The sequence below is a fragment of the Helicoverpa armigera genome, chromosome 7, assembly GCF_030705265.1.
Source record: "Helicoverpa armigera isolate CAAS_96S chromosome 7, ASM3070526v1, whole genome shotgun sequence".
In the NCBI taxonomy this organism is placed as follows: domain Eukaryota; kingdom Metazoa; phylum Arthropoda; class Insecta; order Lepidoptera; family Noctuidae; genus Helicoverpa; species Helicoverpa armigera.
In genome coordinates, this window is record NC_087126.1 from 9847533 (window position 1) to 9873817 (window position 26285).

At 33.8% G+C, this 26285-nt stretch overlaps 1 protein-coding gene across 1 annotated transcript; it reads right to left on the minus strand.

Annotated features, from left to right (window-relative positions):
• Positions 1–17590: 17590 nt before the first annotated feature.
• Positions 17591–25746, minus strand: LOC110373227 (uncharacterized). Its single transcript, XM_049847423.2, has 6 exons — positions 25520–25746; positions 23746–23903; positions 19870–20004; positions 19193–19400; positions 18670–18814; positions 17591–18106 (listed from the first exon to the last, which is right to left on the minus strand). The coding sequence occupies exons 1-6, from the start codon at positions 25611–25613 to the stop codon at positions 17950–17952; spliced, it is 897 nt and encodes a 298-aa protein (XP_049703380.2). The 5' UTR covers positions 25614–25746; the 3' UTR covers positions 17591–17949.
• Positions 25747–26285: the final 539 nt, after the last annotated feature.

Sequence of the window (26285 nt, forward strand, 5' to 3'; positions counted from 1 at the left end):
GGGAGAACAAAAGAAAGAACCAACTCGCAAAAAATCGCGGAAATCGCTAAGTCTTTGTATGTGGTGTGGTCCATCATTACAAAGAAAACGAGGAAGACCGTCTTTTGCCATAGAAGACATGATTGAGAAGAAGAAAAGAAATGCAGCAATCCTTCCCCCTCGAGATGTCAGATTGGACAACCTTGATGATCTTCCTGTATGGAGCGAGAAGAGACAACGCTGTAAATATCTACATTGCAAGGGGAAAATGTATATACTATGCGAAAAGTGTCGTGTTTAGTTGTGTTTAGACAAAGACAACAATTGTTTTTATAAATTTGATCAATAAATGGAGCTATTGTTATGATGGTCCTAAATATACGATTATTTTCATTGTTCCTGATTAAGAGCCAAATATTAATGTTAATGCATACTGTACCACATATGGAACCGAACGAAAAAAATAAATATCTTCAAAATTAATCAAATTTAATTTTTATTATTATTTTTTATTATCTCTAGACACTATATAAAACCACATATATTTAATTGACAGCATTTAAAAAAATCATGCATTGTAGGGATAAGCTAAAGTTTACCTACCCATTTCTGCTTTTGGATATAAAAATATGGTATCCTTAAAAGCCTTGACTAACCTATCAATTGATTAAAAAACTTTGTACTTACCAAAATACTATAAAATACCTTAGTAGGTAAAAGTTAGATTTGATTGCAGAACAAGATCTCAGTCAAGCGAAAAATTTTAAAATTTCAATAAAAATCTTTCACTCATATTTTTTATTGTAATTTAATTGTATTCTTTCATCTATACTGTTTGATGTTTCTGTTATCCATTTTTCTTTATTTTCAATACACATTTATCTACCCTGCGAACTTTTACGTGAAACATCCAAAAACAAAACAAAAATATCTGCACAAAGTTTAGAAACGTAAGCACTTTTCGCTGTAACTGGAACCACAACTCAATCCACCTTGATTTTTGCGGTACCCAAGCGAGCATTCCCGAGCCCTCTTTTACACGGAACCCTAAAAATAAAGGTTGTTGTCCCGTACCTATTTGGGGGTTCAGACATACCGACAAACTTTATTTTTAAGGTTTATATTATCTTTGTATTCCTTGTACAATATGTAACGTTTGGGATTTCTTATCTTTTCTTGTTTGTTTACCTGTTTTTTGCAGCAAGACGCCATGACAGTTTCGTTTCTATCTTTCATGTTGTTGGTCTGATTAGGTAAATTGTATTCAGGGAATAAACAATAAAAAGTATGTATTTAATTATTCTAATTTCTAAGTGCATTTTAAGATCAGAATAATATTATCTATTAGCTAATTGCGGCAAGAATAATAATTTTGGAAGCCAAATGGAACCATTTCGGTCGAGTGCTTTCTGTTTGACTATCTTTGTGGAAATACACTGAAACTAAGTTCAAGGTTTTGTAAAGTCTAGACGTTTTCTAATCTTATTATTCCAAGACAATGTAGGCTACTGGCTAAAATTTCCATGGACCCTTTTATAGGCCACAATTAGTTATACGTGGTTGGTCATTACAAGCAGTAAGGAGTCACATTAGTTTACACAAATAAAAATAAGTATTTTCCCAATTTCGTTGGGGTCTTGTTCCACCTAATGCTACTAGGGCAACACAATAATACTTGGGAAGACCGATTTACTACTAACTTCTCAGTATCCGTCATGACTTCAACGTTTCTGTGTCACCGAACTTAACGTGCCTTTCACATAAACGCCAATCGCTGCTTATCCTGAGATTGTTCGACCCTTAAAGCTATTCATTATTTCTTTCAGGATAAGTTTTACCTGTCTACGTATTTGTTCATAAACATTTCTCTATCCGTTGACAGGCATTGAGCACCTGTAAGCTTCATTCATGTCCCCTGTATGCTGTACATAATTTGCAGTTGCTTATTAATTTACAGTCAATTACCAGCGACTCCCACATCATGATATAACCACGGGGGAATCATCATTTAGTTAGGCCGAACTAATTAGTTCGCGGCCGTATCATTTTGTGGCTAACAGAACGAATTTAGGTTGATTATTATTAATAAATTGTGGATTCGATGTGAGTGGCTGAATTTAGGAAATAGGTATGAGTTTTGATGTTGCTAGCTTGTTGCATACGACTGTTATAAGCGATACTGTTTTATGTTTTTGTTATTTTTCAGAACTTGAAAACTGTCAAGTTTTTAGACTATACCCTGCTGAAAATGCTTGTATCATCGTATTTGATGATCTCAAACTACACGATGCTTTGTATTTTTGTAAGCTTCAGCTTCATTCCAATATAAAGCTACAGAGTTTGTCGATTTGAAAAAGCAACGAAAAAATGGGATATCCATATAAAGAGAAAAGTTATAGGCAACTTTTCATCATTTAATTTAAAGATAACAATTCCTTGACAACAAACTTTTTCCTAATCCTTATTTTTTTTCCTTACTCCTAGGTACTTTATTTAAAACGTTTTTCATTAGAAGAGAATTTTCTCCGATCGCAATCCATCAACAGATTGACAACGGATTTGTTTTGTACAGCCTTCTCATTATTTTGAAGTGGAACCAACTTAGAGTTTTAAGACTCTTTTATGATAATTTCAGGACGAAAGTTCCTTTGAGGAATTAAGGAGGAAAGTCTGAGTTAAACCTGCAGATAGTCTCTCGAATGGATTTAGTTAATGAATACAAATTGGGGTATTATTTTATACAGTACTTGGTTTTAGGTAAACTGAGTTTGGTCAGAACTTGAATAGATTATAAGGAATCTTAAGGTACATTTTTGTATGTATGTTCATGTATCAGTCATCCATGAATGATGATAAAATGACAATTCAGTCATGGATGGGTCACCAATTTTTTGTAACATGATTATATTATCACATTTTTATTAATTGAAATCCATAACTCCCAATAATCGGTTAAAATACATATATAGTTTCATTTTTATTCCATTATTAATTACAATAAAATGTATCATCAGCTAGTTCCAAAATAAAATAACTGAACAGTCCCAAAACTAAAATATTGGACTTCAAAAAAAGATGATGCAGCAAACGAAAAAGTGATACTTACTAAGGAATTGGTACTTTTCCCCTTTCAGTCGACACTTAAGCACTTTTCTTTGAGTGTCAATGAAGAAATTCCTAATTGGTACATTGGCAGAAGTTTTAACGAGGTGAACGGTGATATTTTATTCGTAAATTGCTGAATACTTTGTAATGAAGTGCTTGCTAAATTAAATATAGAACTTTTCCCTTTCTACTTAAGGGAAAATATTGATATTGCTGTTTGCGCACGAAAATGTACCTTAACTATTACAATTTTTTTTAAATGATATTCTTATGAATTATGTGACTTAGGTAATGTAAAGAATACCGGACCACGGCTAGGTGGCCAAATAGTCATTGGATGTTTTTCTTTTATGACGATGAAGTTAGATAATAAGTTTCCTACTAGATCAAATTCAACTCACACTAGAGACAAAAGAAGACACACGTTCTATTCTACTCAGATTTCAACATGAAGAACAAAATGATAAGCGGAGGTGCCATAATGGAAAATCTCCAAAGAAAGTACCTAACCAAACTGCTGGTGAGTAGAGGACGTGGAACGTTAATGTTTTTGTCCTTATACACCTTCTTAGGACCTCATCATTTCTTGTAATACCAAATCGTTGACAGATGTCTCAAGGAACCCGAAAGACTCGTAAGTTCACTCCTAACTGATCGATTTGGTCATGCTCACCGCTCGTATTTGACCTAGAAGAAGTGCCTGACCTACCTGTATTATGGCATCTACGCTCATCTTTCCTTACTCCGTGGACTTCAACAATTCAGTGTGAGTTACAAGATAGAAGTTCTATCGAGGTTCTATTGTAACCGTAGTTTGATGCATCCCTTTGTAAAGCCCAACAATGGCGGTCTAATACGATTCGTGTTGAGTGTTTGTCTTTTAGCACCTGATTACTGATTCAATGCTGTTTGGATAGGTCATGAAGACCTAGTTTCTATATGGTAATAAGTGTGGCTAAGAAGTAATTCAATAATGTATATCAATGAAAAGCTATTCAATGTTATTCAAGAATAAGCAAAAATTTGGTAGTACTAGATTTTTCGTTTCTACATCAGTCAATCGGTATTATGTATTTTCTTATCCGATCTCAGAACTGTTCAACTAGGACATTTAGGATATTAATATTTTATTTTCCTTGCCTTTTCTGTAAAGGATAACTTACCCACAGCATTAAAAATACGTTCACAGCAAAATAAGTTACACCTTGATTGCCTTCAACAAATTAAACAATAACCTAACTCGTCCCACGCAAGCGAAATTCAACTCTAAATTAATAGCAATTAAGTAAACTTTGATTATTCATTCGAGTTGTAAGAAACCACATTTTGCATACCAGATTTAACATTTCAAAGTGCATGGACAAGATCTAACTCCTGTAACACTTAGAGCACGGGCACACTAGAAACTTTTAGTCGGCCGATAGTTGCTTTGGGCTCCATAAATCAGTATGAAAATGAATGAAAGCACTCACATAACAACGGTACGTCCCGCACAAGACAGACGATTTTAAAAATATATAAAAAAAATATTACAAAATCGTGAACACCATCACAGTTTTTGGTCGGTCTGATACCGAACAAATACCTGATCGTTGTTACGTATGTACTCCCATTCATCTTCATACTGACTTATGAGCCCAAAACAACTATCGGCCGACTAAAAGTTTGTAGTCTGCGCGCACTCTTTGATAAAGTTCATCAAAGGTTTATTCAGATTAGATTTTAGACGTGTCTGAATCTAATTAGACATTGATACTAATGAGTTTTAAAAGTGCAGCGAATTGTTAGTAATTAAGGACTGTTAATGTAGTTTTGAACTCAACTAATTGTTAGTAACTTAACTTTGATAACTAAGAGTAATTAACGAATTTTATATAGCACGTTATGAATTTAATATTTTGTGGTAACGTTGCAGCAAACTTGTTGAAATAGCCTTTCAATAAACAGCTAGCCATTAATATCTTAGTTCCTTCAATGCGCTAGCTGTTTGATTGACTGACTATTTTTAACCAGTTGGCTGTTACATTTTTTCGTTGGACAGTAACAGCTTTGCAAATAAAAAATCTTGACACTACTCACATAAAGTTATTTTCGATTTTGCAAACAGGCAAACAGTAAAATGATTTCGATATTTTTGTACACAAAATCCTCCAAAACATGAACACAAATGTTTGCGGTAAAAATATCTCCGCACTATTTTCTTATCGATAAGACAGGCATTCTCAATACAAAAGAAAAACAAGTCAATATTATTCTACATACTATCACTATCTCAACGTACTATTTCGTAGTTATGTACGGAAGCGAGAAGTAATCTTGTGGGAATGATCGAGACGCGATTCGATGAGAAAAGTTTCCGTATCGATCCCTAACGTTCTGCTTAGCAGTTACTGAGTCAGAATATTGATAAAGCTCATTGTTACTGACATATGGTACGGGATTTTTTCGATATTTAGGTAAGTAGATATGATGTTATTTCTAAGTGCTTTTGGAGGTGGTACTTCACTCCGCCTATTGGAGAGTTGCTTCTAACTTTCAAGGCTCGCCTTTGACCACTATCTCAACTGATGGTAAGCGATGATGTGGCTATGTGGATGTGAAGAAGGAGCACGCTAGCCTAATGTCAAATCTAACTAAAAACTGTAAATCCAGCGCATTTCGAATGTCAAGACAGAAAACAGCCACCAAATGAGTCTCCATTCGTCTTTAATGACAATCTGGTCCCCGGATCAATACAGTAAAATATAACAGTTAAGTTTTACCTGTGTTAGATCCATTAAAACAGAAATTTAGAATCCATGAAAACAGAAACAAAACAATTACAAAATAAAGTTCTTTCTCTATCTAATTTCGAATTCTGTGTACCAATAATTCTTAATCGGTTAACAAAATGCGTTCCCTTTGTACATCACCAAAATTCTTTCACAAAAGCAAAGGAAACAATGCTTATCGATTACCTAACATTGTGTAATTAGAGCAAAGTGCCGTCCAAAGTGTTGCAATTAATTAAATACTTATTTAAATACTGCCGACGGCAGGGAATTCTGTTAAGATGCAGCTTCATTAAGTAATTGATATTACTTAATTACTCATTTGCTTTGATGATTTTTGCGATACTTTTGGTTCTGTATGTGACAATACTAGCCCTCGCTACGGAAGAAGTACCACAATCAGGAAAAACGTAGCTTATGCCCTTTCTTATGCCCTATCTGTTGACTTAAGATCTTTTAAATCGGTCTGGTCATGAAAACTGAACAGACAGACAGAGTTATTTTTGTCCAATCCTTTTGTTCTAGTTAAAATTTATTTTTTTAGATGGCGCAGCATGTTTTCTTCTTCCATACTTCTCTGACATCGTACAAGAAACATTAATTCTCAGTTAGTTACACCCATTTTATTTACTTGAATGCTATTAAAAATAAACAAGGATTCATATATTCATACAAAAATATATAATTAATTGAATTCAACATTTCCTTTATTTAACAAACAAATATTGCACTTTTCAATATTGAATTTTTAAATATGAACAATTGGTAACAATATTTTTTTATTTATTGTACGATTTTTAACGAATATGAAAGCTATGTACCTAGTAGGTATAATTCAATTATTTATATTTTAAAGAGTGGATTTTTTAAATTATTTTATGTTGGTGCTTTACCAAATACTAACATAAATTACGTGTTACATTCAGTGGCTTTTATTAACAGTATCTTAAACTACTTGTAGTACTTTCTTACCCAGATGGGTACTTTAGCCAAAAGTTTTTATTCCAATATAATCAAAAGCACAGTTAATGGCTAAAGAATTTTAATATACCATTTTGCGAAACACTAAAAGGAATTCGTTTTACGTTTAAAAAGCCACGTCTACTAAATTAAATTCTTCCTTGAATTTATAATGAACTATAAAGCTCATTAATTTAATTAGGTATAGAGAATCCAGAAATATTGCAGGTAGTAAATATTTTACACCCGTTTAGGGCTGTCAGGTGTTTAAAATAAACTTTGCAGTAGAGCTTTTGCCTGTATAGGTAGGTATTTGGGATTTTTAGTGTTCTTGTAGGTATGTAGTTAGTTACCTACATACTAATTGAAGTTTGTACGTAGCTAGGATATGCTGCTTTATTATAAATGCGATATATATAATGGATAAATTAAAATAAGGCCTAGCTTTAAGGTCATGGTAAACACTGCTGCTATCATCTGTCTAGCCTTTTCCCAACTATGTTAGGGTCGGCTTCCAGTCTAACCAGATGCAGTTGACTACCAGTACTTTACAAGGAGCGCCTCAATCCAATACCCCTTGTTAAGACTAGTTGTCAGTCACAGGCGTCGTCCTAATTGGCAGCGATCGCACGATGGCGCGATGCGTTTTTCATCTCACGATCTCACTATCTCACTTGCGAGGTGCATATAGGACACTCTGATGAAATCTGTATGTTTGAACTCATCGAACGACGAGAACGCATCGTGTCATCGTACAATCGCTGTCAATTAGGACGACGTCTTAGATGAAAAACGCATCGCGCCATCGCGCGATCGCTGCCAATTAGGACGACGCCTTACTGGCTTCTGACTGCATATAAAGACTGCCAAAAAGAAAAGAAAGAAAGAAAGAAGATGGCACACATTGCTGCCATTAATTGAAAACATAACGATAAAAAACATTTAATAAATATTTCAGAAAAGCACAGTTTTTCTTGCCATCCCTAGTCTTAGAAATCCTGAACTCATTCACTGGCTATTTACAGTTTTTTTTTTTACTTTTATAACTATGAAGAATCCTAAGGTTTGTTTGTTTAGCTTTTCAGATGGATGAGACGGGATACCGGGGTTTATTTCAGCGGTTTTATGCTCGTCCGGTGAGATTTACCGGCTAGGATAATAGGTAAAGGATTTCAGGTTTACCTTAGGGGTTTTATTAGGTACTGTAGATGTAGAGTGTAGTACTGAAGTAGATTTGAAGTAGGTTTTATTCATTATAATTGTTACTGGCCGGACAATGATATAAATAGAAATAGAATAAGTTTTTATATTGAGGTGTGTCACTTCATCCTCGAGTCAGAAAATAAACCAAAGTTAATAAACCAAAATAAAGAATATCCTGAAGATCCCCGGTCCCTAGCGCGCCACGCGCTACAGTACCTATATTTTAATGTCGTACTTGAAATAAGGAGTGTGATATATAGGTAATTTTAAAATATGTTCTTAATCTTGTACTTTTTTGTGTTCTTCGTGCCTAAATCCTTTGGACTAAATATTAGCATTGCCATTCAACGTGGCAATGCAGCCAGTCTTCTGGGCACGTTTCCGGAGGACAGTGATGCGGAAGAATACTCAGCTGTTTTTGATATTTTTTATAATTTGGATTCTAGTTTCTATAGTATCTTTAGTTGGAGATATTAATTTTAAGTTTGTAAATATACCTACTTTGCATAGTTTTAAATTTTACTGTAAATCCAAACTAATATTATAAATGCGAAAGTAACTCTGTCTGTCTGTCTTTCTGTCTATCTGTCTTTTCTTCACGCCTAAACTACTGAACCGATTTGTGTGAAATTTGGTACAGACATAGTTTGAAACTTGAGAAAGGACATAGGATAGTTTTTATTACAAAAAATAAAAATAAAAAATAAAATTTATTACGGACATACAGTGCCATCTATTGGTCAAATGTCGAGCTGTTCCTATGCTCCGTAGATAGATGGCGTTAATCGCGCGATGGTGTCATTACACGTGTTCGGTTCATGTTATTGTTTTAATTCATAGGCTATACTTTATCCCGGTGCGGGCAGTAGCTCCCACAGGAAGCGGGTGAAACCGCGGGAAAACGGCTAGTATTGTTATATTTTTGTTGTAAATAAAATCCTTGCTATTTAATTTTATGTATTTGGTTTAGAAGATATTTTTAAATCTAGATCTATAATTCGTTATTAATTAAAAACAATAAAAATGAGCGTTACTCGACATTATTTATTGCAACAAGTAGAATTTACTACACGAATAAAACTCCTCAAAACAATGTCGACACATTTCAAAGTTTTATACGACTTATTCTAAAACGCGGAAAACTTGGAAAACTCGTAAAAAAGTGAGACGTGTTAGTCCAGCCGTAAAGAATGCGTAAATTTTCCGTCGCTCCTTATTCTTGCCCTTTATAATGAATTTCAAGGTCACCATGTTATTTACGTAGGTACAGTCTTTTACAGTAAGTACCCAGAAAAAATATTGCCTATAAATCTGGGTCCCAACCTTCCTAGAAAGAGCAGATCTTCTTTTCGCTGTAATTTTGTAATAGCAATTTTGGGCGCAATATCTTTTCCCCTTCTTTTCCTTCCTTCCCCATCATTCCTTCTATCGATCAGCTATCTTACTGATATATTCACATTTACTCTTAACTCACACAAATTATAGTCACTCTCTATCCATCCAGAATAACTCTATATTTACCCTTAACTATTCGTACCATGTGTTTTTACCACCACTTACATATTTTTACACAGGACTGGACCTGATTAAACTAAAAACCCTTTTCTCAAGCACTGCTTATCTCCATACAAAGCATCATTACTTACATAGTTCATATACCTACCTACTTCAAAGAAGTAACTTAATTATTACACTAGAATGCACATTGCACAACTAACGAAAATATACGTTACACTGCATCTTATGAAGATAAATTAAATTATGATGCAGTGCACTTTAAAGTCTTAAGCTCATCTTTGAACCGCAAAATGTAATATCCTTTAGTTACATAGGTAAGCGTGCATAGTAGTATACTTTATAATGACAGGAACCCATCCTGCTTCTATTACATACATAGATACAGTTTTCCTGAATTTTTCTAGTCTTCATTTTTATATTACGTTAGGGTCAATATAATATGATTAAGCCGTCATCGTCAAACGCAGATATTTTTTAATACATGAAATGGGTAGCCGTGTGAATATGAATCAAAATAAAACTAGACCTTGTTTGTACCATGCAGGTATATAGGTTCTTGCAGACCCCATAAAACAAAGATAAACGAAAAATAATAGACAAAAAACACACCTGTATTAAAAATCCACAAAATAATAACTTTACAATCCATGGATCACATCAAAGTTTATAACACAACACACGCCATGCAAAGCCACGTGGAGACCACTGTTTACTTTCTCTCTAGCCTTGTGAAGACACGTGTTGCAAATGCCTGAGGTCAATAAAATAATACAGCTGAAGGATATGACACGTGCGTGATATAATGTGGTTAAAATGTTTGTAGATACATGGTGTGAGTACGGAATAATGCTGGGAATGCAAGCTTTCTGTGGGTTAGAAGAGGTGTATGTCGAGTATAGGGACAGAGTGTATAGGCTTATAAACACGAGTCATACCAGTGGCTCGTAGAAATATGTACTTGGCGCACGTCTATGGAAAGCCTGTATCCTACCTCGTTATATAATATATCACGATAGATAACTTAGAAACCCGAAATGAAACAAACAAACAAAGGTTTTTAGCTTATAATATTGCCTATAGAGGGTGAAAAGGAATGTGTTGGTAGGTACATAAATAGGATTCCAGCAGTTTTTCCACTAATATGTAAGTATATAAATTAACATACAAAATAGCCTTCACATAATTCGGAACCAAGGATTCACACAACTCCTTAACACAATTAAAATAACACTATAAATCACTTACAAAGTACAAAACGAATAACTAGGGACTCCATTTGAATTTATTTAGATTGGGTCCCTTCGACCCTTGGTTAACCTTACTGGATGCTGTAATCATTTTATTGCTAATCTAATAGGCACGTTACAGGTTAATGACCTTGAAATAGGACCGACCAATGTTAGGGCGCAGTTAGGACTAGCTTCATAGTACATAGTAAGTATAATTAGTTTTTTTACGAGGGCTATAAAAGAGGAATTATGATGACACTGTTGGACGTTGTTTGTGTAGAAAAGAATCAGCAAAAATGCTTTGGCACATTGCAAACTTTTAATCGGTCAACGGAGTAGGGGGTGAGGCTTATAAATCAGTATTCATATGCTAGTTTGCATTATAACGGTCAGGTATTTGGCTAGTATCAGACCAACTAAAACGTTTGATCGGACTCACGATGACCCTCAAAATAAACTAAGTATATAACAACGAACTTAAGTATCGGCCGATATTTTAGTATGCAGTGTGTAGAGGATGTTGCCGTGGCCTATTGTAATATCACGACCACAAGAAGACTCAAATCTACAGCTTCTAGAGCTATTTATTACTTTTTTATTATAATTCAAATAAAATCTCAAATACTGCCCAGACGAGGGCAGCACGTAGGTAGGTACTTATGCTATCAAACTAAAAGCTACCATTAATTAACGCTAATAAACACGAACTTCAACAAGTATATAATGAGCGAACTACTTAATAATATTATTTTAAGTGTAAACAAACTACTTGCACTTAATTAAAGAAGTTATTTGTGTAGTGTTATATTAATTCGCGTTAAATGAATAAAGTTTTATTATTTAATTACTTAGAGATTCTAATTATTGCCAGATCTGTCTGCTGATCTAGCTGCTTTAGTTAACTTAAGGATTTTTAGGATCAGTAATATCAATAAACACCAGTCCAGACGTTTTGGCTTTCCCCTGAAACATAGACAATCTCACAGATCGGTACTCATTTGCATTTTCTAATTACAAGGCGCTTACTTCACATTTTTTATAATTGAAATTATAAATATTTGTAAAGTTCCTGCCTTCTGTACGTTGTTATAACTTCAACTATTTGCCAGTAGATACTACCAAAATCAATCAACACCCTTAAAGAAAACAGTTGCCTACACAAAGTTGCATAGCCACAAGCCCCTTTAAATCACCACAAACAGACCCACAAATTATGCACAAAAGACCACCATAAGTTTAACCTTACCCCATCAACTTTAACATAAGTGCATGCCTTATATTTTACACAAATAAGACACGTAGGGCTCTTACCCCAGAACACCTGGGTTTATGGTAATGAATATTGCACCGTTATACTGAACATATACTAGCTCGGATTATGCCGAAGGCTCTCGAAGTTAGCCGATGTTTTACGAAAGGTCTCCTGAAAAAAAAAGATTTTTCTACCATAAATATAACTCATGTTGTTCTAGTTTCTATAAAATTCCATCGAACCTTTCACACGAATACCGCCGTAGATAGTAAAAATATAATGCATTTTTTATTATTTCAGTAAATAATAGATTTTTATGCTCCACTGTTTTATTCTGAAATAAAAACTTTACTGCACTTTACATACCATCTTCAAACCGAATTAATCATAATAAAACATTTCTGCATTCAAAAAGAATACCTCAAACTAAAAATTGCAAAAATAAAACTAAAAAACACTACAAAACAACACAACCAAATTGCAAAGTCGTATTATTTCAATTCACTTTGTGGGGCAAAGTGCACTTGCCATTTGGTCGGGTAATGTGGAACTTGTCAAAGCACTTTTATATCGAGTGGCTATTCGGAGTAGCACCTGAGTTTTACGATAATGAGTATTACGTACGGGGGCTAAGGCGGGGTATCTCAGAGGTATAACTTTGTAGTACAAGAGGGAATTTCTGATATAAAAGTCTGACGTGGCTTGTGTATTTCAATAGTCTCTTACTTTTTTTCTGTACAATGTATGCTGGGCTTATTAAATCAAAATCAAATCAAATCAAATAATTCGAAACCTTACATTACAAAATTTTAATTGAGTATGTCCGTGTTTTTCGTAACTGCGCAAGCAAAAGCATTGCAAAAGCTTGGAAATGTAATAAAAACACTTCTATTTTTATTGCTTTTATAATACCTAAGAATACGCATACGTCATACGATAGTTTAAAAGATGCATCAAAAGCATTAAGTTTGCTCACAACCTTATTGCATACCTAATATACCCACTACAGACTACATAGTGGACCAAAGGAATGTGCAAGGTAAAACTTAGCGATGGAAACTATGCAACTGCTGCTTCTCACATTAACCATATATGTACTTAGGTCGAGAGTCTCGACGATAAAATACTTTCATAAAGAGTTTTCTGTGCATACTATGCAAGATTTTGTTAAAATTTTCCTCTGAAATAACATCTCATAAAAGAGTAGCTACTGCGTACCTGTGGTGTATTTTAAGATCTATAAATTTTTTCAGAAAATCAAACAGGGAATTTTTAATATTATAATGTATAACAATTGAACATGAGGTAAACTCGCAGTTCTATAATCATATTTCTTCATGAGCAACTATGTTGAAAATCACGTAAAAACAACGCAATTTTAAACCTTTTACCTTCTATCCCTACGCTTCTGACAGTCCAATCTAAAAAATCTGCCAAAAACCGGCTGACATCACAATACCCGTAACAATATTGAGATTGCCAAAAATGACCTTGAATTTTTCATGCAAAAAGGTCAAGGTCATTTTGGTACATGCCGCTTAATTTGCCGTTAAACCGATGGCAATCCCGTTTGTGCCCTGATCAGCCGTAATAAATCTACCTATGTCCCCATTTGGGTATTTTGTTTACATTCGTACTACGTGTTTGGAATACTCACCTTGTCCCAAACGTATTTTTTACGCGCTATCGGCTTGTTGTTCATGTAAATGGATTGGGTGAATGGGTTTATTAAGCGATATAGAAACGAGGGGTGGAATAATAAAATATAATGGTGTAGTAGAAAAATTACACATTTTATTAGGCAAAATAATAATCAGAGTTTTTGTTAAATTATTTGACTGTAATTTATTGATCTTACTTTTTAACCGATTCCCGCAATACTGGACAAGTATTCTTAAGATTATCCTTTTGCCACAATTGTATCAGATATGTTAGAAGTTCTTTAAAACTGCAAAGGCCAGATTTATTCGTGCAATCCTTTGAATCCTAGGCACCAAGTATTTTTCAGACTCTACTAACTTTTCCGAAAGAACAAAAAACATTTGCACATACCTTTCCCACATTCTCCGCAAGGGTTTGAAACGTAAAACAAACGTTAATTGGGTTCCATCGGATGATTGCGTTCATCAAAACTTCAGGGCAAGCGTGTTCCGTTCCGTGGGTACAGGGACGTACGTGGGACCCACCTAGAGCGGTCTTTCTACGAGGCCCCTTTACAAAATGTAGGGAGCATAACAAAAAAAAGGCACATGTGGAAGCGGTCCCATAAGATACCAACTACGAGGATAAAAAATATAACTATGTAGATAAATAGTAATATAAGGTTAATTCGTGTGTTTTCTCACGGCTGTCAAATAAACATGCACATTGTCTTTGTAAGCGTAAGCCAGTAAGTCTGACACCAATCTAACCAAGGGGTATCGGATTGCCCAGTAACGGGGTTGAGGAGGTCAGATAGGCAGTCGCTTCTTGTAAAGCACTGGTACTCAGCTGAATCCGGTTAGACTTTAAGCCGACCCCAACATAGTTGAGAAAAAGGCTCGGAGGATGATGATTGTCTTTGTAAGCGTAAGCTCAGGACCGCTTGTTAATGTTCGAGCCACATACTTTTCGCTTAGTCAAGTCAAGCTTAGCCAAGTCGTGGAGTGAGATGAAACATCTGTAACTAATTATTGAGTCCAGTGGTATCTGATTAACAAGACTAACTTTCTCAACATCCCTATAGAATATACTAACGAGGTTTTCCGGGACCCTGTCGCCCCCGCCTAAATACGTCCCTGTTGGACGATAGTGTTGCAATTACGTATGTTGATCACGTGGCCGGACGTGTTGGCAATTAGAACTTGTTAAGTAGAGGTGTTAAGTTGTATCGGGCTATTTTTGTGGGAAATACATGAGGAAAGTAGGTTAGGTACATTTTTTTTGTTTTAGTTAGGTACTTTGGTAGAGGCTGATTAATAGTTATCGTTATTGAGGGTTACGGGAGAATTTCGATTTATAGTTATCACAAACAAATGTCTTTGATAGATTTGCTTACAGATGTTGAGTTGTTTGCAATATTAGAAAGTAGATAGATATGTAGGTATTTTGTTAAGATAAATTGCCACAGCTCGTGTGTAACTTGTTAGGTTTAGTCACATGAACAGAGGACAAAAGAACCTAAGATACAAGTTTTGCTTTAATTTATTTCTGACCATAGTTTCAGAACAGATGCAATTATACGCTCCTACTTTCACAAATTAAATACCAACATACGCAGTACTAATTTCGCCCAACTCCCCATAAAAAGAAGACCAGAAAATACAAATTAAACCGCGTCAGGACCCACTGTTCCCCAAAACAAAGGAGAGTCAATTCACACTTCAAAAAACCAGATTACACGAATAGCACCGAATTTTACCGAATTGTGCCGAATCCCCAACATTTCGTATTTGAATGTGTAAACACAGGAACGTAGGTAGTTCGTCGAAAAGCGTTGGAAACTACCAAAAATGTATGCAAAAAACTTGAATGACACCGCGCGGCAATAAAACCGACCACCGACGGGTTTACACTTACGTGCAGAATAAAAGTGTTTTATTGTGCGTTTTATGGGTTCTGTATGTAATTTATTGACAAAGTTTCATTGACCATTATTGTATAATTCGACAAAATTACAAGAACAGAAAAAAATGTGTTTTTCAAAAAAATCTCATTATGAACATAATCTTTTCAAAATTATTGTGTTTTTAAACATTATAAAGTCAACAGACTTTCTTTTGTATTTGTCGTTGCTGCTAAAAAATTAAGTTACATTCAATACAACTGTTTAAATAATGCAAAGTAAGTACCTATAGCACTACAACGAAATGAAATAACCCTTAACCAATTTTTGCACAATAAATTAATCATCAAAGTAAATACTTTCACTTAAAGAAAACCTCATTAATTCTGTTGATTAGTCAATGTTCACTCATTAGGTTTATTACGTCAAAGTTTAATTAATCAAGTTTTGAAGAATCAGTACTTGGCCAATTTGAGAGGAAAATAAACGTCTATCCTTTATTTATTTTAAGGAAAATTTTCAAAAATGTAATCTTTCTAAGTTCCATCTAACTCGTACGCATAAATACTATTAATTTTAAGATCTATAGCCAAATTTTGTGCTGCAATACAATTACAGTGTTAAATACTACAACTGACTTACTGTCCAACAAATACTCTCTGAAAACTGACACTTTTCTGAAAAGCTTTTCTAGCGTAGCCAACATACGCGAGTCAGTCATACATATGACAAAGAAACCACTACTTGTTGTGTCAGTCGTATAGTTCTATTTTCGCCACCACTGACCTTTTCCTACATTGTCAAAAAACCTTCACACGGCCAGGAATTTTGCACCGCACCAAAAACATACAAGGAATCCTAAAAAACGGTAAGCTTGCGGTATTTTGGTATTTCCCACTTTTTATTCGGAACCAATACAAATTCCGGAAGCATTGGTAACATTCGGCCGCTAGAATTTAGATTGAAAAAAAAAGGAAGACCAATAAATAAAAATGCTTTTTGGATAGCGTAATCAATTCGCCCTTTTTGTGGCTCACTGGACACAATTTGAAGACAGAATGGAGACTTTTCAACTAGAAAATAGGATACAATTGTGTTGATTTTAATTCTATATTGTCGATACAAAATATGGGTGCTTTGTTGCAAATAAATTTTCGGACGAAAGGTAACCTTTTGTTCATAAATTGGTTTTGGTGAGCTCAGTGTGTTGGAAACTTCAATTTAATAATTTGAAAGGAATTTGTGGTTTATTTGCGTATTGTTTTTTTAAATCGAACCTATAATGGGTTTAGAATTCTATTAGTTTTTTTAATTGTCTGTAAAAAGCTTTGAGCTTTCAATTAATAAGGACTGAGTAATTTAATTGATTTCTATACGAGTTAAATGAAGATTTTATTCAAAATAAATTACAATAAGCATTTATTTTTGGTTTGTTATTCTAATCAGTCTAATATAAAACAATATCTCTTTTATAATCATTTAAATTACAGTGCTATAAAGTTGATCATTAAACCGAAACGTTATGAACACGTCTTACGCATTAAAATAAAAAATAAAATAAATTTTGTTTGAGGTTTATTTCGTAGATAATGTTTTATAACTTTGGGACTGTCAAAGTACTTGGAAAGCTTAGCTCTAAGCTTGGTTTATCCAAGCATTTTTAACTAATTTTTTTGGCTTTTCGTGACATTACATAAATTTTCGTCAATACGGGTAGCGTAGCGAGAAGCCAGAAAGTCTAACGGTCAGTTTTTCCATAGGGTATGAAGACGCTCGGGAAACTGGGTTGAGCAGGTCAGATAGACAGTAGCTTAATTCATACAAAACACATGTACCGTTTTGCACAGTTTGGAAAAGGCTAGACAGATGATGCTAGTGAAATATTGGTCGAAAAAAAGATTTTTGACGATAATTACATCAAACTCAAACTCAAACTCAAAATTTTTTATTTCAAATAGGCCTATGAAAGCTCTTTCGAAACGTCAAAGTTAGGTGCATCAATAAGGTTTGTAAAGAAAAACGCAAATAATATAATTTGTATGTAATAAAAAATAATTATCCAATATAACAGCCAAGTTTGATTTAATTGTAAGCATTCAATGCACATAATGCATTCACAAAATTGTGTAAGTACAAACATACATTACATTTTGTTCAATAAGTACAGGATGTCTCAAAAATAAATAAAAAATCTTCTTGATGTAAATACTTAATCATTATTAAGTACATTAATTGCTATTTAGCTTAATATCACTGCTAATCCTGATTTCGACATTAAATGTAAAATTCTAAAAAAAACATCTTGCTAAAGAAAGACATTTTGCAAAAAAAAACATTTTGCAAAAAAAAAAACATTTAAAAACTAAAAAAGTACTAATTAATTCTAAATTATTTATCTAATAAAGGCACTATACTGCCGAGCTGGTCGGCATAGAAGTCAGGCTTTATAGTCTTATGTGCTAACATTCCTTCTTTGGGTATATTTGTTAGGACGAGTAAGGTTTTGAATCCCATTGTTTTGCCTAGAGCGATGTCTTGGTCGATCCTGAAAATAATCGAAATTAAAAATTACATAAATGGCACTATTTTTTACATTCTTTTATTTATAAAATATTTAATGTTTAAAAGTGTAATTATATGTCAAATAAATTAATATCGAAAAAAGAAATTAAAAAAATAAAAAGTTTTTGGAGACGGTTTTAATTTTCTGTAAATACATATAATAAGGTGTCTCGTAATTAGTGACCGATACCTGAACACTGGATAAGTTTCTTAAAGTTGTTTGTAATCATGAGTAGAGTCACGTCAGGTAAATATCGGTAGATAAAGATTTATCTACACTAAGTGTTAAAAAAATCCGTTTGCGCCTTATTTATATTCTAGGCGAATGTGGAAAGGTATTATAAAAAAATTACTACAGGACACTCCTGTATACAATAATATGTAGCTCCCGAAAAACGCTTTAGATAAAAGTATAGCTCTCCTCGGTAAAGGGCGATCTAATTTTGAAAGTAGTTGGGTCAAAAATGAGTAACGAGATTAGAGAAGTCACACAAACAAACTCTTCAGCTTTATAATATTACTATAGATTAACAGTATAAAACTTACATGTCTCCAATAAACAGCACCCTGCTAGGATCAGTGACTCCCGCCCTCTTCATGGCGAACTGTCCGAATGCCTTGCCAGGCTTGCCCAGCATCACAGGTTCCCGCCCTGTCTCCTCGTGCACCATTTCGGAGAATACTCCCGTTGCTATAAGACGATAATTATTGATTATTGCATTGGGATTTCAATAGCTTATGTCGAGCCCAAGTCCACCAACAAGATAAATGGCATAGTTAACAGTATGTGAATAATTATGTGACTTGGGTCTACATAAGAAAGGCAGGCTAGTATGATATCTTTTGATTTTCTTAGGTGTAAACTTTTAGAACACACTGCAAACTTTTAGTCGGCCGATAATTTATTTTGGCTCATAAATTAGAAAAAAGATAGTAGTACGCACATTACAATGCTAAGTTATTTCGCCGGTATCAGATCGACTGAAAACTTTGATTGGAAACAATATTTTCTTAAAAAAGAAGCTGTTGAATAAATGAATGATATATAATAACTGAATAAATGACATACCTAAAAGTTTATATCCGCCCTTAAAATACACATGTCTGTCTGTAGCCCCACAAAGGAACAAGCAGTCTGGCCTTTTCAAATAAGTGATAGCTTTGTTCACTTTCGGCAGGTTCACTTTGAAATCACAGTCCATCACCACAGCACCAATTTCTGGATCATCTTTCAAGTATGAGGCAAACTCTTCGTAGTAATCTGGTACGACATCAGGCTAAAATATATAAAAAACTACTTATAAATTATGCTGCTATGAGCCTACATATAAAATGGTACTAACTATTTTACTGCTACACACAAGTCTGTCCTCTTTCGGAGGTAGTATATAATAATACATAATCCTTGTGAGCCCTCAAAGTCTTAATAACCCTCGAAAAAAAAGAAAACCAGACGACAGAGTATCGATCCAAGTAATCAAATATAAATATGAATTACTGGGCTATTCAAAATTAGAAACGACAACGTTCATTTTCCAAAACTCATAATTTACAAGTATCCTTTATTTTTATTTATTTATTTATTTATTTAAGTAGTATGGAGGACTAACAGCTAAAAAACACAGACAAGGAACCGTAAGTTAACCTGAGAGCCAATAACAAGTCCTCACTTATAGGGTACAGTACAATACTAAATTCTATGGACACTTAAACGGTATTTTCGAAGGTAAGTAAGATAATACATACCCCTTCTTTAATTTCGAATCCATATGAATTCAACACGAAATTAGTCTGTGAACAACTCGAACTGAATACTTTCTTGTTAAAGTTTACTGACTTCAGGTATTCTGCTATGGCAATGGACGGTATAGTGAGGTAGTCCTGAAAAGAAAAACTGGATTTAATCGCTGTATTAACATAGCGAATATTAAGGCCTAGGTTTCACTAACAATATAAACGACAGTTTTCTTAAACAATTGTCAAGTTTAAGAGGAGACAGTTGTTTTAACAACGGCCTTTTATATTGTCGGTGTACTTGGGCCTAAAACTGTATGCATCGGCACGAATATACTGCAAGCATTTGCTCGCGCACAAAAGTTGAAGTTTCGCGGACATTTTAGAAATGTTCGCTCGAAAGTAACTTTAGCGAGTTGACCAGAAGAAACATTTGTGTCCATCACAGTGGAATTTTAATTTTATTATGTTATTTTATTAATTGGGAAGTCACATAAAAAGATAGTCCAACTAATCATTAAAATATTCTATTATTACATCTATTAGATAATCGCTGCTGTTGCCAAAATATTTCATAGTCTACACGCCAATTTTCTACTGTAATATAACACCTCTCTACCTACTCCATATTAGGTATATACGACTTTATAGACATATGTTATGTATATGTAAGTAAATTTGGACGTGTGTATGTTCAGTTTGTTACTCTTTCTCATTTCTCATCAGTGGAAATTTTTTTTTGTTTGTACCCTAAAGGCTCCGAAACTACGGAGTTGATTTGAACGATTCTATCACTATTAGAAAGCTACACTCTTCCCGAGTAACATAGGCTACATTTTATCCTGGTACGGGCAGTAGTTCCTACGAGATGTGGGCAAAACCAAGACCAATAGCTAACATAATATGTATAAAGCAGTAGGTAATATTCTGCATTGTACTAAGCAAAGAAAATCCATTATGTATGGGTGAAAAGATTTTATGTCTATAGGTACGCAGACAATATTTATGAGGCAATCATCTTACGAGAATGCTAAGAAAGAAGATTTTCTTCTCTAATATTACATTAGTAACTACTATTGTAATAAATGCCTACAAATCATGAAAAGAAAACCCTGAAAAAATACTATGTTCTGCGGCACAAAATATTTTTTCCTTGAAGTGGATTTTAATTAAACTATTAGGTTTGAGTAGTACCATTTAATTATTACGATAACCACACCATAACCAGCGGTGAAATTGCCTCCTATTTGTCAAATCGGCAATTTCACAACTGACAATGTTTTTTTTTAAAAGTGCAAATCAACGTAAATGGTTTTTTTTCGTAACATTCTGAAAGAAGATAAAAAACGTTCAAAAATATTTCTTGATTTCTATTTAGATTTTTTTTTATTGTGATGAAAAACTCTTACATGTTATTATAGTGGTTTTCTAAGACCTAATTCCCCCGCTATTATCAAGAAAGCACACACCTTCACATTATCTATCTAATTATTGTTTTAATGCACCTACAAATATCATGTTTACGAGCCTAAAGGTGTACGATAACAATGTTAGGCTGCTGTAAAGTTTATCTAATCTGAAACGTAATATTACTGACATAAAGCTATCATATTCAGCAATGAAGTTTACAGGCCCTATAATGTTTTATATTCAAAAGATAATGATTCCATCTTAGTTTTGTGCCTTGAATGCTTAGAAGTAAACATTTTTATGGCGTGGGATAATGTCTCCATAAATCTATACTAATATTATAAACTGAAGAGTTACTTGTTTGTTTGAACGCACTAATCTCAGGAACTACGGGTCCGATTTGAACTATCTAACTCTGAAATTATTTCACTGAGTATTTCTTTCAAGTTTGACCAATAATTCTTTGAATTCTTTTTCAGATTGGTATTGATTTAAACAAAAGTAAAAATATTTTCTTCACTTTTTTAATTAAAATATACCAAAAACTGAAATAAAAAAAATCTTTTACAATCTCGGAACAAAATAAAGAACTTTCATTTGACCAATTTAATTAATTAAAAATCGGGATATTTATACAGATTTACAAGATAAAATTACAGATCTATATGGCTCAATAAAACTTTTCCCAAAAATGTTTGGGAAATTCCTCTATTTCCTATATGCTTCCGTCTCAGTTGTAGCTATGGGCAGATCTCCAACTGGTACAAAACTATGGATTGGCTAGTCGCCACGTGATGACGTGTCTTGTGTGGAACAACGTTTTGCATAATAAGACGGTTTCCTTTTGCAGTAGCTTTTAAATTGGAAATTAGATGGAGCTGTTTTTTAGTTTTATTAAACTAGCTTTTTCCCGTGGTTTTACCTGCAACTCTAGGGACTACTTCCTGCATATTATTTTGATTCGTAAGCTATTCATGAGCCAGGTTTCATCAAAATCCATTTAGTAGTTTTCGCGTAAAAGAGAAACATACTTGTCCATAAATCCAAAGTTTTGCGTTTCTAATATTATTTGTAGGAATTTGATAAATTTTTGAGTACATTATAAGTTTGATGGAGCACTATGCAAATGAATTATTCAAATATTTGTAGTGTTTATTATTTTTATGAAGGTTTGTGTTTATTTATGATTATTTTTCCGACCCAAATATCGACCAATAGAATTGCACCATTCGACGTCACGTGGTACAACCTACATGGTATTATACTGATAATTTTTTTTGAATATTTTCTCTGGTCGTTGCTACGTCAAACTGACAGGTTGTGGCCGACATTTGGGACGGAAAAATAATCCCCCGAATACCACACGAGCTTCAAAATTATCTGGCATTTCCCTCAAGGTTCTCTGCAAACAAAGTCGTCAAGTTTTTCAGGAAAAATCACTCGCGCTTCGCGCTCGTTATTTTTTAACCTGAAAAACTTGACTCCTTCATTTGTTTGCAACGAACCTATCGGAAAATACCCGATAATTTTGAAGCTCTTGTGGTATTATAAGTGAATATCTCATTCTACATTCACTGTGTTTCCGAGAGTTCGCAGCTTATTTTTAAGTGCCTACATATTCGTACTTATTCAATCTATTCTTGCTAATAAGTTTACGTACAACAACAGAACGACTGAAGAAACTCACAAACAGCACTATCGGGAATAGATAGATAATACAAATTACAGCTTCGCGAGAAATATTAGTTCGGCCTTGACTAACGAGTTCCTTAAACCAGTTGGGAATTTGCAGTGGCACACACCCAATTTATGTCTGAGGAATATCTTCATTTATTTATGCCATATCATGGTAACGTCAGATATGGGTTAACTAAACTATGAATGGTGTTGTCATACCCAGGAAAACAGGCCTAGAAAACGAAGTCAAAAGTTAAGGGGAATGTTTTAAATGAGGTTTAGTTTTCTCAATCAAGATCAGCTGCTCTTTGTGATGTAATATGGTAACCAAGTTTGACTTGATTATAAAAATATGATGATGATGATGTCCTCCTAGCCGGGTATCGGCTTTGGTGGCTGTTCTCATGTAAGGAGATTAGCTAACTGCGCAGGACATACTATAGTGCACAAGCATCTGCGCAGACACAGGTGCACTCACTATTCCTTCACTCTCATAGCCCGATGGGACTGCAATCCGACATGACCGGAGAGAGATCAGGTGCAGGATAAAAAATTAATAATATTTAATTTATAATTTATTAGTGATAGGATTTCACAACTTTGGCAGTAGTGACCTAAATAGGTGTCAAACTTTAGTGTATGTTTTGACCATCTGCTCCTTTAGATCAGTGGTTCTATTATAAATATGTTATTTTTATTTTGTTTTAGGTCGTCAGCGGTTTTTCTGACGTGCCTGCTAATTCTTAAAACTATTGAACTAAGTGATTTTATAATTCATTTTGGACTAATTATATTACTTACGTATCCATTCTCAATTTCAGCAGCTTTGAACCTCGCATCATAATTTTCTTTACTTCTTAAACTATTATTGGACACGAAGTGGACAGTCTTTCCATGTTTTTTCATCAAACTGAAGAATTTTCCAGCGTTAGGAAATGGGTCTTTGGTCCATATAACTCCTAAGGGAAGAAAAAAGGTTTATCAGAAAAAGAAGAAGATTTTGATTATCAAAGTCAAAAAAGGAATGGTCTTCAAAAGTCCACTGCTGCCATAATATATGCAATTAATTGATTTGAAGCCATCATGTAATAATTTGATCTTAGTGGTACACGCATTTTAAATTAAAAACCTTGAACTTCATAAAAAAAATTAACACGCTGGGGTTAGTGTCCTCAAAATGTTTAAATATTCAATAAAACTCGTGATGTACATAAATTACTTGGCTTTAGTATAGTCATATAATAAATTATGTCAAAAAAATAACTCTTCTTGGCTTAAATCTGCTAATAAATAAATTGAATTTATCGCTATTATTTACAGACTATTAACAGCTCAAAATCATCATAAGTTTTGTTACTTAATTTTATGAAACTAGTAGACAGTGAGAGAAATAAAACCATAATGCTATAATAATGATTTAATCCCATATTGTTCTTTTACAAATACGTACTGTACCAAGTGTCTAGACATATGACCATGACTTTTTTGACCAATTTTTATCGCAAGCCAGTAATAAACGTCAAAAATACCAGCGCACTACAGACTAAACAGTGGGCTGACGTTGGCCCAATATTTGGCATAAAAAATCACAGAAAATATTGATCCAATAAAAGTTTTCAGTCGGTTTGATATCGGCTAAATATCCGACCTCTGTTATGTGTGTACTACCATTCATCTTCCTACTGATTTTTGAGCCGAAACAAACTATCGGCTGACTAAAAGTATACACTGTGCTTGTCTCTTAGTCTTATTATTGCGTATATAAAATGACTTGCCAAATTTTCGTAATCTGTTTATAATTTATTATAATTATTCGACAGATATCGTTCAGGGTAAAAAATCTTTTACGATTCTAGTCTGATGTTTGATCAGGTCAACCAGTCGTGATTAAGTGATGTGCCGTAGTATAAAATAGTAAATAATGCCAACATAGTGACGGTTACCTTAGGTTAGTTTAAGTACAAAAAAATACTTAATAGTATTTGGTGATAAAAATAAAATAACAGTATGTTCAAAGCATGTTCACAATCTTGGACTGCATGACAAATGACGTCATAAAATCAGCTGTTGCTAATTATCTAGAATAAATATTAATGAGTCACGTGCACTCAAGTTACTAAGGGTTAGATTAATGTCGAGAAATGTTATGATAGATGGTCAATAAACGCACTAGAGGTCAGCGAAATGCAGGATCGATACCGGTTTTGCACAACACTAGCTCGAAAACTATGCGGTTAATTATTATTCGTGCGAAACTAGCAAATATAGCCCTTTAGCTAAAATATAAACAAATGTAAAGTTACTTCAAGTACTAGTACACAGTAACAAAATCGATACTCAAAAAATAGTTTGACGCGGTCACCGACCTCTCTTATCGCCGTAATCATGTTAATTATTTGGTAAATAAAATAATTCCTAAAGTATTGCGACACCTGGTAAGTCTCGATATAGGTAACAAGTTCGTGTATATAATCCACCATAGATTACACTAAGTTACATCATTCATATTACACAACTGTACTAAGGGAACCATAGAAACATACCGGATAACCAAAACAAAAAACGATCAACCTACCATCACAATCCGAGAACACATGATCGAATGAATCGAGGAACTTCTTAAAACTTTCTGGAGACAACTCCTGTAAATTCACTGGTATCGATTCCATAATCGATTTTGATATCGAGTCACTGTTTATATTCGGTATTTTTGAGCACACGTGCGTTTATAACCTCGTCGCGTAACTCACTGCGCTTGCGTCAGACGGCACGTAAATATAAATTGACGGTCCGATCGGTGTGTTTCCATATGCTCGGTCTGAATATTAATGTTGCAATGTGTGATAAGTGATAAAAAATGTCAGATAATATGTGATGTTCGGTTGCTGAATGAATTTTGTTACAAAGTTTGAATGAATAGATTGAATTAGTCACATGTTTGTTGTAGATAAAAAATGTATGCCAAGTATTAAATTAAAGTAAATTATAATACTCGATTTTTTTTTTACTGAACCCTGATACGAATTAAATGATTTGCTAGCAATAGAAATACTTTTGACTTCATTACTGATGACTATTTACGTCATTGTAATCTCTGTATAAAAAAGTCTTATCAAAAATCTTTAACCATAAACTAATGATTCTATCTACTATAGATGGTAAATGGGACGTCATATCGTTCGTTTTTTTTTCTATGTTAGTATTTTTTTTCTATGTTTGTAATTTTGTTTCTGTGTTTGTATTTTTTTTTCTGATAATTCTGCTGTTTTTTATGTTAGGTCAGTATCGAGACAGTTAAGGTAAAATAAAACACAAGCATGAAAAATAAAGTTCATATTTAC

Bases quoted from the DNA above. Each gene is read 5' to 3' on its own strand.
- LOC110373227 (XM_049847423.2), bottom strand. From the start codon at position 25,613: ATGGAATCGATACCAGTGAATTTACAGGAGTTGTCTCCAGAAAGTTTT. The intron at 23,904-25,519 runs GTAGGTTGATCG...TTCTTCCCTTAG, and splicing joins TGTGTTCTCGGATTGTGATG to GAGTTATATGGACCAAAGAC. The intron at 18,815-19,192 runs GTATGTCATTTA...ATCGTCTTATAG, and splicing joins GGGCGGATATAAACTTTTAG to CAACGGGAGTATTCTCCGAA.